Source organism: Camelina sativa, chromosome 16, assembly GCF_000633955.1.
Source record: "Camelina sativa cultivar DH55 chromosome 16, Cs, whole genome shotgun sequence".
In the NCBI taxonomy this organism is placed as follows: domain Eukaryota; kingdom Viridiplantae; phylum Streptophyta; class Magnoliopsida; order Brassicales; family Brassicaceae; genus Camelina; species Camelina sativa.
The window spans coordinates 749,708-762,281 of record NC_025700.1 but is presented as its reverse complement, the minus strand read 5'-3'; the positions used below and the strand labels follow the sequence as shown (position 1 = coordinate 762,281).

The window sequence follows — 12,574 nt, the reverse complement described above, 5'->3', positions numbered from 1 at the left end:
CCTAAGTGTAGATCCAAAATCTTGAAAAAAAATATTTAGAAAAAACATCCGGCACTAGGGTACGTACGGGTCCGATCCCTAGTTTATAAACTAACGTAATCTTCGATCCATTTGATAATAATGGTTAGGTGATGGAATGAATAGCTATTTTATTAATCGTCAGCTAATCTCGTATGTCTAATAGTAGGCCTACCTTATATTGGCCCACTAAGGCCCAAATTTTAAATGACGGTCCAAATCCTAATATTTTTAATTAATGAGAAATTTTATACACCTATATTATGATTAACAAAATAAAAATCTAACAAGGTGCAAACGATCATCACATGTCAAATAAATAAATAAAATGTTGAAATTTTGAAATTTTTTTTCTGAATTGTCGGGAAGCGCAAAAGTGTTACCGCACCACTAAATCGACGATGACGTATCAACAGTGAAATGATTTGACCCACAAAAAAAAACAACCACAGTCTCTCTCGATTTGGGGATTTCCAGAGAAAAAGAAACCCTAGCTTCTTCCGATGGAGGCGGACGAGCGGCGTAACGGCGATTCATCGAATCACAATCACCGCGCACCGAAGAAGCCGCGCCTCGCTGGGTTAATAACCGAGTCAGATATCCGGTCAGAGTTCGCTCACCACCAGACCGGTATTGCTCGAATCAACAACGGAAGCTTCGGGTGCTGTCCTGGATCCGTTCTCGAGGCGCAGCGTGAGTGGCAGCTTCGGTTTCTCCGTCAGCCTGACGAGTTCTACTTCAACGGTCTCCGTCGTGGACTCCTCGCTTCTCGAACTGTGATCAGTGACCTAATCAACGCCGATGACGTTGACGAGGTCTCGCTCGTTGATAACGCCACCACTGCCGCTGCTATTGTTCTTCAGAAAGTGGGGAGGTGTTTCTCCGAAGGGATTTACAAGAAGGAAGACACCGTAGTCATGTTTCACTGTGCGTTTCAGAGTGTGAAGAAGTCGATTCAGGCTTACGTCTCTCGTGTGGGAGGTTCTACTGTTGAGGTTAGGCTACCTTTTCCTGTAAATTCTAACGAGGAGATTATCTCGGTGTTTAGACAAGGATTAGAGAAAGGTAGAGCGAATGGTAGAACGATTAGGTTAGCTATCATTGACCATATAACGTCAATGCCGTGTGTTTTGATGCCGGTACGAGAATTGGTTCAAATCTGCAGAGAAGAAGGTGTGGAGCAGGTTTTTGTTGATGCTGCTCATGCCATTGGTAGTGTTAAAGTTGATGTTAAAGATATCGGAGCTGATTACTATGTGAGTAACCTGCATAAATGGTTCTTTTGCCCGCCCTCTATCGCGTTTTTCTATTGTAAGAAACGTAGTTCTGAGTCTGATGTTCATCACCCTGTGGTGTCTCATGAGTTTGGAAATGGTTTGCCTATAGAGAGTGCCTGGATTGGGACTAGGGATTACAGTTCGCAGCTTGTGGTTCCATCTGTGATGGAGTTTGTGAACAGATTTGAGGGAGGGATTGAAGGGATAATGATTAGGAACCATGATGAGGCTGTTAGAATGGGTTTGATGCTGGCTAATGCCTGGGGAACAAATCTCGGGTCACCTCCTGATATGTGTGTTGGGATGGTTATGATCGGTCTACCTTCAATACTCTGTGTTGAAAGTGATGAAGATTCTACTATGTTGCGGTCATATCTGCGGGTGCATTACTCAGTCGAGGTTCCTGTTTATTTTCTCGGATTGAGGGATGGCGAGGAAGGAGTGAAAGACGAAGAGAGTGGACTAATTACTGCGTATGTTCGGATTTCTCATCAGGTTTATAATAAACAAGAAGATTATGAGAGATTGAGAGACGCAATAACAGAGCTGGTCAAGGATCAGATGACTTGTAAAAACCTTTCCGCAGTGTAGTAATCAGGTATGTTTCAAATTCACAATCTTGCTTATCTTCTAAGAGTAGATTTCTAAACACAAGAGCTTCTTACCTTGTTGGTATTGTATCTAGTAAAATGGTGGACTGTAAAAGCAAACAACTTTAGATCTGTTTCCATGTTCTAGGTGATATTTGCTTGATTGTATATGAATCAAACCCATTAAGGGATTAAGCCATTGCATTCTTCTAATCAGAGATGTTGGTTTGGTGGCAGATAGATATATGTGGATAATCCACAAGAGCCTCATTCAGACTCTTTCATAGATCAAACACATGAATCCGGTGTAACAATAAGGCGTTGGAAGAGCCACGGGCAAAGATTCCGGATGTAACTTTATTAATGAGCTTGTGGAGGAGCGGCTTGCAATGGAAGAAGAAGAAGAAGCTAATAAATAACCTTGAGAGGCCCTTTCTTTTTATCAGTTTTTTTAAAACGTTTAACGGGCACTGTATGATGATTATTGCAAATAAAATGATGCCCCCCTTTATATTCCTCAAACATTCTTGCTTTCAAATATTGTTTCGTAAAATTCCAATAATTTTTCTTTAATTGAAACTTGTAATAACACATAATTTTTCTCTTCTTTTCGTTCGTTAGACATCTTAGTCTATTTATTCACCTACTTCAAAGTGCAATCTTCAAGTAAAGAGTCAAAAGTACGAAATTGATACAGATGAAACCTGTAGGGTCAAACCCAAATAGATGAGGAAACCTATGGGTATTTCTGGAGAATTTAAAACTCTTGAGATTTTAATCAGATAATGCCACGTGTAATCCATCGCGCAGTTATGACGGACACGCGTCATCCATCGGGCGGTTTCTCGGAGAGAAAGAGTCTTGTTGAATCCGGCGAGTTAAAAAAGATTCACCGGAACTTAACGCAAAGCGGTGTGATTGAGTTGTTTGCGGTGTGATTGAGTTGTTTGCGTAGAGGAGGAGGAAGAAGAAGAAGATGGCTGAAGATACAGCGAAACCAATTAGGTTACTAAATTTCGTCTCGGAGGACCAGGTTTTTTTTTTTTGTTTCTTGTCTCTGTCTCGATCGAAACCCTAGCTTTCTAAAATTCGATTAAAATTTTTTTTTTTTTAATCTTTCGTGATGCAGTTAGATGAATCGAAGAAAGAAGGAGGTGAAAGAGTTGAAGATGGAACATTCCAGAGAGACAGGGCTCTCTTCGAGGTTTTTTTCCCTTCATCCATCCTCCATTGTCGTTCTTCTTCTTCCTCACTTGTAAATGTGTTCTTTGACCTATATATCAATTCCAGATTTTGAAAGAGAACAAAGACAAGAAGGACGCTGAGTTTAATGAACGATTCAAGCATAGTGAGTCTCATTATTACTTTTGCGCACCCGTATTAGTATTAATTCTGTTGTTTTAAGCTGTGATTGGTTCTTCTTATGTTAAGAAGAACCTTTGTAGTGTGTAGTTTTACGAGATAATTTGGATTAGTCTTCCTTTCTGAAACTATACCTTACGCCTCGTTAAAGCCGTTCTTTCTATTTGGGATTATTCCAGGACCACCTAAAGCTCTGGATGAAGATGAGACTGAGTTTCTTGATAAACTGGAGATGGTGTGCAACTTCTTTTTTCATGGATAGCTAATTACTTTCTTGCCTGTTTAGTGAGAGTACTTAACTAGTTTATTGTAAATGGACTAAATATGGCTTGACCATTGTGGATATTGGTGTTAGTATTGTTAAGCTCTTGACTTGATGACTTAATCCTTGGGGTTATAACAGCCTCATTTGCACTTGTTTTTTTTTTTTTTGCTTATAGTCAAAGAGGGAATATGAACGGCAAATGGCAAATGAAGAAGAAGAGCAACTTCGTAGTTTCCAGGTAAGTTTCTTTTTGAATCTTGAATAACACACAATTAACAAAGTTAAAGATGCTAGATTAAGACTGTATTATGGTTCAATTTTTAGGCAGCGGTTGCAGCACGATCAGCTATCATTCACGAACTTAAGGATCCAGCACCGCCACCACCAGCTCCAACCACCAAGGTGAGTGTCTCTCATAATGGTTCAAATTGGAATGTTCGATAGAATTGTACAAGTGTTTCATTTGAGCATTTTGAATCACAAGATAATAATATATATCTTGATCTCTTTTACAGGAACAAAAACCAACCGGGAAAAGAAATCCTGCAACTCGTCCATTTAAGGCAATCGTAAAAGTCAAGCCAGTACTGAAGAAGGCTAAGGCGACTGAGAAAGAAGAGGAAGAGATCCCAGGGAATGAAAAAACAGCTAGCCAAATCGACCGGACTTCTTTAGATTCCGTAAAAGGCAATGTTACAGGTAAAACTACTGAACCTCTGCTAACAGGGTTAGGCTTAGTCTCATATAGTGATGAAAGTGAAGACGATGATTAACATTTTTGTATTACTGACACAAGAATCTGTAAACATTCTCAATGAATCCAAACATTGAAACTTTTTGGTTTCAAGTCTCATTCTTTCCTTTCTCCACTATGACTCTATTCTTAACCACCGCAATTACATCAGCATTCTTGTCGGTTAGGCAAAAGGGTTTAGTCAAATTGTATAATCTAAAACTCGTTGGGAATTTTTGTGAGATGATTATAATTTTGAGGAATTTCATTCGTGTGTCATGGAAGAACGAGATTGTTTCTAATAATTAATCTTTACTGACTTGACAAAATGCAAAGTTCATTTAATACAAATCTTATAAATCTTATAAGTTCATTCAATCTTTATAAGCATGGTTAATTATTTAAAAGAAAATATGTAAAATATAAAAGGAGTTTGTAGAAATATAGGTTACAAAAATACTTTTTTAAATGCTCTTTCGACTTGAAAAATTGATTATTAATGTTTTTCTTCTGTGGTTTAAATTTTTTTTTATTAGTATGAATTATTTTATGGATACAAAAATTGAAATGATATCCGATAGGCCCTTTTTTCAAGAAAAAACTATTTATAGTTTCTAATAACTAATCTTTACTGACTTGACAAAATGCAAAGTTCATTTAATACAAATCTTATAAGTTCATTCAATCTTTATAAGCATGGTTAATTATCTAAAAGAAAATATGTAAAATATAAAAGGAGTTTGTAGAAATATAGGTTACAAAAATACTTTTTTAAATGCTCTCTCGACTTGAAAAATGGATTATTAATGTTTTTCTTCTATGGTTTAAATTTTCTTTTATTAATATGAATTATTTTATGGATACAAAAAATGAAATGATAGCCGATAGGCCCTTTTTTCAAGAAAAAGCTATTTCTAGTTTCTTATAAATCTATTTTAAGCAAAGTTCATTTAATACAAATCTTATAAATCTTATAAGTTCATTCAATCTTTAGAAGCATGGTTAATTATTTAAAAGAAATTATGTAAAATATAAAAGGAGTTTGTAGAAATATAGGTTACAAAAATACTTTTTTAAATGCTCTCTCGACTTGAAAAATGGATTATTAATGTTTTTCTTCTGTTGTTTAAATTTTCTTTTATTAGTATGAATTATTTTATGGATACAAAAAATGAAATGATAGACGATAGGCCATTTTTTCAAGAAAAAGTTATTTCTAGTTACTTCACTTCAGTTGCTATTTTTTTTGTTTTACTTTCCCTATTTGAGTCTTTTTTTGTATTTCTTTTTATAGCAATTGAGATATCCATATTTGCTTTGAGATGTCCATATTTGCTTTGGTCATTTTGACTAAGCCTTTTTTTGTTTTTTTGCCAATTTTCATTCATTTTCCTTGTACTCCTGAGATTTGAAATTACACCTTGAACTAATGTTTGTTTGGGCTTGTCATATTGCTTAAAAGTTTATTTTTGGTTTGATATTAGGCATTTTCATTTTGACTAAGTTTGTTTGGCATTTATTTAAAAGTTTTATCGACTAAATTTTTTTTTTTTGCATTTTTGACGTTTTCTTATATGATATTTCTAGATTTTTTATAAAAATATTTTGATTTTACGGCCTGGTAAGCAAACAATCTCTTATGCGAAATAACTAATCCGCCCCGCTGCAACTATTCATACGCTCCAACTATTCATACTCTTAGTGACACTACACTCGTGTGTCCTTCTCTCTACGCTGCAACCATTCCCTCTACACTCGTGTGTCCCTCTCTCTCTACGCTACACATCCTATACACCTATACATACATCTATCTATACATTCACATCCTATTCATACATCTATCTATACATTCACATCCTATACATACATCTATACAAACATATTCACATCCTATACACACATCTATACAAACATATTCACATCCTATACATCTATACATACATCTATACATTCACATTTAAACACACACAACATACGGATGTATTCAAGGAAAAAAAAAATACAAATAGTGCTATGAATGTTGCTCTTGTCAACTTCACAAAGCAGAAGATTTACGCTGGACACGGTCCCTAAAGGCTTTGTTTCCTTCAACCCATCTGCAAAAATTAGTTAACGAAAATCAGTTTTCATCACAATCGTTTTCTCCGTTTGTCAATTCTACTAATCAAAACCCATTCTTCCTTTGTTTTCCGTTAAAAAAAAAAAAAGAACTTCATTCTATGTTTTCTTAGACACAACATATAATATCTAGCTATAAGAAACATAAATCAGATTATTAAAAACTTACAAGACACTTATATAGCCAAAAAAATCAGTTCATTAGACACACGCATATAGTTGAAGTCAAGACAACAATATTATGTAAAATGGATTTTAAAACAGAGCATTTTGTATTTGGTGTTCAACAAAAAAAACTAATAAGACACTTATATAGCCAACAAAATAAGTTCATTAGACACACACGTATAGTTGAAGTCAAGACAACAATATTATGTAAAATGGATTTTAAAACAGAGCATTTTTGTATTTGGTGTTCAACAAAACAACTCCATAAAAGATGAAGAAGAGGTAAACAATCTAACACAAGAAGTCAAGAACCACTTAAATGGTAAATAAACTAGAGGAATTAGACAAAGAGTATTTACCTTGTACGAGAACGTGGATGCTTTTCTTTGTTTCTCTTCCGGTGATGAGAAGTGTAGACGGAGAAATTCGAGTGAGAGCTCCTCAAGTGGTAAGAACAGAACTAAAAGGATTTAAAAACAGATTGTATTCGAAATTTGTAAAGAAGTTATTCAAGTTAGAGTAGGAGGTCTCAGATTTCAGGGCGAAGAAGGGGGAGTATTTATAGAGAGAGTCATAACGTTCATATTTCCCAATACAATATTTTATTTTCAATGTTACCGTTTTACAACGTTCTTATTTCCCAGTAAAATATTATATTTTCAAACGTTAGAAAATGTTACCGTTTCACAACGTTCATATTTTGCTATTGTGTTACTGTCACATGTCAAATCAAACGGAACGTTGGAACAATATGAGACGTCATTCTTTTACCGAGTCAAAAACTCTATAAGCTAGAGAGGCCCAAAGGTAAGGCCCATTATGTATGATATAAAGAAGAACGTCAAAATAATTTAATGAAAAAAATTTATTAATAATCTAACTATCCCAGTAAAATAATTTAACGACAAAAAAAGTAAAGCAAAATACTAGTATTAACAAAAAGTGTATTTATTCTATGATTTTTGGCGATTATTAATATTACAAGTACGATGGCCCGTGCTATGCACGGACGTAATATTTGATACTTAACTAAATATTAATAATTGAAATTTTTTACAAAAGCCTAAACATTTAAGAGAATTTGAGAAGAATACTTAAATTAAATTTCATGAAAAAACGTTTAAGAGAGGGAGAAAAAAAGAGACAGCTAATATAATTAGGTGGGATGTAGAGAATAAGTACACGTGTAGAAGTAAAAGTGTAAAACAATCACACTGAGAACTCTTCTTTTCGATAAGTTTGTTTTCTTCCGGCAAACTTCACTTTTGGACTTCTCTCATCTTAATATTACCCACGAATCTTGGCGAGTAAGAAAAGAAACAATTGTGTCTGCGATCGGAAACATGGTGGATGGTCTAGAGATTTCACACTTCGAACCAGATTCAACGGCTTGATACAAAAATGTTTGAGAACCTTAACGCTGTAGATCTTATGCATAATAATTCTTCTGTTTTGTTGTTACTTCCCAGGTATTCTCCAAGAGTTCTTATGTCTAACTTTGTTGCTGCCCAAAAAAACAAATACATAAAAGTAGAGATAGTGAGATATACAAAAGAGAAAGAGAGGTATCTGTTTGCAACAGAGAACAAAGAGATTTGAAAATTATTAAGTGTATATCAAGTAATCTACAAAAGAGATGTATAAAACAAAGGAAAGAAATAAGTTCATATGCTCCTTAAAGGAACCTATAAATGTTATTTTGTTTAAATAAGTCGTAGGAATGGGAAAGTGGTGTATTCAAGGCAAAATGTATGACATGTGCAAATGGCTTGATTTCTTCAAAAACTTAAACAATCAATAATAGACCACTTGATCAAATATGTGATCATGGATAAGTGAGAACAAAAGGAAAATTAATTGACAGTTTACCTTGAGTTGGTCACGATCTAACAATTTAGTAATCACGATTTGTTCCATTGAAGTGGTTCATATATTCTTCAACCGAAAATGTTTCCCACCAAACCATGTATTACAACATGATCAATACTACAAAATTGGAAAATTCACAACTTATAAATCAAAATGATATTGAAATTAAGACCCAGAACAGTATGTGCAAAACGAAAAGATATATAAATCTTGACATATTACAAATGTGATACCTCAAAAATGTATGTGGCGTGAAGGGTTTGATTTGAAAAAACCAGAATCACTCTGGTGCTTGTGTTATGTTCTCGTGTTTGACCATCTGTTTTCAGAATCACTCTGTTTTCTATCTCTTCTCACCCGTAATTGATGAGGAATTTGATACATCAGACATGACTATACCATCTAACATCTAGTAAATAAACTAATCAAAACAGCATGTTGAAGTGAAAGCATAGTTGAAGAATCACAGCAGCACATATTAATTTGAGGTAACATAATGCATTATCAAATTTCAAACTATTCCAACCATTCTTAAAAGTAAACTTTTTTGTTTTTGCCAGAAGGAATTTTGAAAAAGTTACCTTTCAGAGTTTTGCATGTTTTCTTCCCGTCAAGAGGATGCAGTGGAGTTGAAGAGTCTCCCTTTCATTGTATTGTTCTATTGTTATATCAAACATCTGTAAGTACCGAAAAAAACGCAAACAATTGATAAAGATATACTGTATATATAGCCAAAATACCTCTGTTAACTTTGGCTTAGACTTTTGCTCCGATCATCTTCTACACTCCATCTTCCTCGCCCCTATAACAAACAATACATAAATCAATTCTTTTTTAATCAAATCTCTTAAACATTGAAATTGTTGAGTGAAAAAGTGTTAAAGTACTCACTGTATAAACTAACCCAATTTTGAATTAGGGTTTTCAAACAGAGGAAGTAGAGGGTTTATTGGGATCGAATGAGAGATTTTTTTGATGTTTATGTGTCAAATCTGGTAAATAAAGGTTATATAGAAAGAGAGATCCTGAGCGAAGAAGAAGGATGAGGATCGTGGATTGTTTGTAAAACTGTCAAGAAGTTTTTTTAGTTTTTTTAGTTGATTTTATATTTGTTAATTTTTTAAATGTCTAAAAATCCATTTGGCAAATATTTATTGGTCAGATGACTTGTGATTTATAAGATAAAAGGATGTGTGGCTTGTTCATTTTCATTAAATGTACTTTTTTTTCTCACATGTACGGTGGTGGTGAATATATTTGAGATTTCTCTCATGCAAAAAATGATAGTGTCAGATAAAAAAAAAGTTAAAAGTTAAAACACATTAAAATCTTTTACAATTTATTCTGAATATTTTCATACCCAGCTTAGATAACAACAACCACTAATAAGATTGATCCTGGTCTTTTAAATTCAGCTGCTACAATAAATTATTAAATTCTTTGGAAAAAAACTATGATTAATACTTAGAATAGAAAGTATGAATGAACAAGTGGCCTATTTAAATTTGATGTCATCACAAAGTTGTGTATTCATGATGGTCCCTATCAATTTCCCTTAACATCTACTCAATGTTTGCTTGTAAGCATTGGGCGTGACGACAAGGGAACCTTCATGTCCAAACTGTATATATAATTCATGATTAGAAAATATTCCTGGTACAACGTTTTTATACCATGATAATCTATATCATACACCAATTTTAAGTGCATAAAGCAGTCAAAACATAAATGATACACAAGATTTAATGGATGTCCACAAATAATTTACAAAGAAAAAGTATTTCATTTTATTATAACCCTTGTCAAATGCCAGTTACATTCTAAGAGACATAACTTTTTACAAAACTTTTAAGTAAAAACAAAACAAATGGTTTACTTTTAACAACTTGATTGAACATAAATATCATCAATACGTGTGTACGTTCGCATATGAAATATTTATGTAACACGAAAATACCATAGAAAGAAACAAATGGGACACGCATGGGTAGTTTGTCCCATTCTCTTGTTTGTTGGACAATTTAATGAAGTTACGATCTCTTGAGGCCAATTACATTATTTCTATGTTTTTTTTATTACAAAATGATTTATTAAAAAATACTAATAAGAAACGTAGAATGTACTAGAAATAAACGAGGGTGTTAGTTGGATTCATCTAAAAATGTTTATGACATTTTGTACCAAACATTGGAAATATATGTTGTGTAACTTTCTTCACAATAAATTCTCGAAATTATTCAACTGATAGAGTTGTTACGCGTCGTATCTTTTGGACCATTTGATTTTCCCAACTTTATTGTGTTAATATGCATAATGTTTTGTCTCTAATATTCTTGCATTATTTTTGATTTATTTCCATGAAACAACATTTTTTTTCTAGAGAAAGCTTAGTGGAGATGCTTCAACCAAAAAAAAAACTTAATGATAATTTTAGCTTTTATATGACTCAGAACTTCTTTGCTTTCTAAGAAGAGTATATAGTTCCTTTATCCTTTTCATGAGTCAATGTAAAAATATTTATTTTATTAAACACAACTTCAATATTACAAAAAATATTCCAGCCTAAGAAATTTGTGGAGTAATTTTGAAGGCAATGTTTGTTTGGGGTATGGACGTATGGTAGTTTTTCTTTTCTTTTCTTTTTGGAGTATGGTTATTTTAATTCGCTTAGAAATGAGTATTTATTTTTGAGTAAATAGATAAATTAATTTTTATAAGTTGAGTATTACTCCATGCAATTCGATATTGTTTTGCACAAGAATATGAATGTACCGCAAAACTTCAACATTCTCAAGTCAATACAAGATGATCAATTAAGTTTTGTTCTTGAATTGTTTTATCCTTGGAAGATGAAGCTTTTTAATAAATGTGTCATCGGTAATTAACCAGCTTCTAACATCCTTTAATTAACTTGCGTTGAACTAGAAATCCAATGACTTGTTGTTCTTGACTAGATCAACCCTTAATTCTTTGTATTGGTCTCTTCAAACCTTCTTTTCCTCTCAGTAGTCTAACAAGTAGCAACAACCCCGTACTAAGTAGGGTAAGGAGTTGAAGTGTTGAACTATTTTTCCATTGCATTAATTAAGACTATGATCAAGATACAATTCAAAAAATTCTCTAAATTTTAATTTAAAAATCAATTATCCGATATGAAATTTGATCTTTTAGTCCAACACAACGTCATATAAACCATGTTCTTATTTTCTTTTCAAAATTTTAGCTTATTCTTCTATGTTTGTTTGTGTGCAATATACGAATATATGTTAAGGGGGTTATTGGATCCTTGATTTTAATGGATTTAGAAATCCAAGTTAAATCATGTGTTATTCAATCATTCATTTTAAAATCTTTATTAAAATTATGTGTTATTGGATCTATGAATTCTAAATCCTAATTAAAATCACCTCTTATTCATTATTAAAGATTTGAGTATGGATTTGATTTCATATTGGATTTGGATGGATTTGAAAATATATTTTACTTATAAAAATAGAGATTGAAATCCTTGGTCTCCACCTAGTTATTTGGGTGGATTTGGAAAAAAAAAAACTAACAATACGTAACAATAACAATACGTAACAATACTTGTAACAATTCATGCATGATCTCCATAATATGGTTGGTTTGCAAAGAGTGTTCATGCACGAACATAACAATACGTAAATGTCGGACATGATAAAGAATGAGAAATAATTCAACCTATAATATCGGACATAACAATACGTAATAGCAAACCAACCATATTAGAAGACAAAAAATCATGAAGCATCTAATAAAAATAATTCAACTTATAAAGAGAAAGCAGAAAGGGTGTTCCCCTAATAATAATTATCACTCCATCACATTACGCTTAATCCAACCATAACGCTCATCAGTGGACATGCTAACAAAGACTTCTTTCATTCCTAATTGGTGAACCACTTTGACTGCATCGTAACGAACGTTTTCTTCCAAATTAGGAACTTCTTTGATAGCTTCCCATACATTATTTCTTTTCTTCTCGACCTCTCTTTGTTCAGCTTCTCTTTGTTGTCTTGTTTCTCTTTCTTGTATTAGATCGAAGAGTTTATGAGTTACTGTTGTCAATGAATTCATCTCAGCATGGACATCTGTTGAACCTTCAGATTGACTTGATGGTTCACTTACATTGTTAGTATTGCTTCTATGCTTC

General features: G+C 33.2%; 2 protein-coding genes and 2 long non-coding RNA genes across 7 annotated transcripts; 2 read left to right on the top strand and 2 right to left on the bottom strand.

Annotated features, from left to right (window-relative positions):
* LOC104749103 (L-cysteine desulfhydrase-like) lies at window positions 374-2,491 on the top strand. Of its 2 annotated transcripts, none has more exons than XM_010470680.2 (2): window positions 374-1,893; window positions 2,127-2,491. In XM_010470680.2, the coding sequence occupies exon 1, from the start codon at window positions 522-524 to the stop codon at window positions 1,884-1,886; it is 1,365 nt and encodes a 454-aa protein (XP_010468982.1). In that variant the 5' UTR covers window positions 374-521; the 3' UTR covers window positions 1,887-1,893; window positions 2,127-2,491. The 2 variants fall into 2 exon arrangements, with proteins under 2 accessions (XP_010468982.1, XP_010468981.1); XM_010470679.2 differs by having other exon boundaries at window positions 375-1,893; window positions 2,123-2,491.
* On the top strand, window positions 2,761-4,365 carry LOC104749102. The gene is made up of 7 exons (XM_010470678.2): window positions 2,761-2,918; window positions 3,015-3,089; window positions 3,176-3,233; window positions 3,427-3,482; window positions 3,688-3,750; window positions 3,837-3,914; window positions 4,028-4,365. Exons 1-7 carry the CDS (start codon window positions 2,862-2,864, stop codon window positions 4,283-4,285), a joined length of 645 nt encoding a protein of 214 aa, XP_010468980.1. The 5' UTR covers window positions 2,761-2,861; the 3' UTR covers window positions 4,286-4,365.
* On the bottom strand, window positions 5,867-7,062 carry LOC104749101. The gene is made up of 2 exons (XR_761324.1): window positions 6,891-7,062; window positions 5,867-6,341 (listed from the first exon to the last, which is right to left on the bottom strand). It is a non-coding gene; the product is annotated as an uncharacterized LOC104749101 (long non-coding RNA).
* LOC104749100 lies at window positions 7,517-9,456 on the bottom strand. Of its 3 annotated transcripts, none has more exons than XR_761322.1 (6): window positions 9,292-9,456; window positions 9,141-9,202; window positions 8,982-9,058; window positions 8,634-8,802; window positions 8,401-8,517; window positions 7,517-8,035 (listed from the first exon to the last, which is right to left on the bottom strand). It is a non-coding gene; the product is annotated as an uncharacterized LOC104749100 (long non-coding RNA). The 3 variants fall into 3 exon arrangements; XR_761323.1 differs by having other exon boundaries at window positions 8,634-8,749; XR_761321.2 differs by having other exon boundaries at window positions 7,518-8,035; window positions 8,634-8,809.

What these genes read in the sequence shown, in the direction of transcription:
- LOC104749103 (XM_010470680.2), top strand. Translation starts at nt 522, where the DNA reads ATGGAGGCGGACGAGCGGCGTAACGGCGATTCATCGAATCACAATCAC.
- LOC104749102 (XM_010470678.2), top strand. Translation starts at nt 2,862, where the DNA reads ATGGCTGAAGATACAGCGAAACCAATTAGGTTACTAAATTTCGTCTCG. An exon ending in GAGACAGGGCTCTCTTCGAG is followed by an intron (nt 3,090 to 3,175) that starts GTTTTTTTCCCT and finishes TATCAATTCCAG; the next exon opens with ATTTTGAAAGAGAACAAAGA. An exon ending in CACCAGCTCCAACCACCAAG is followed by an intron (nt 3,915 to 4,027) that starts GTGAGTGTCTCT and finishes TCTCTTTTACAG; the next exon opens with GAACAAAAACCAACCGGGAA.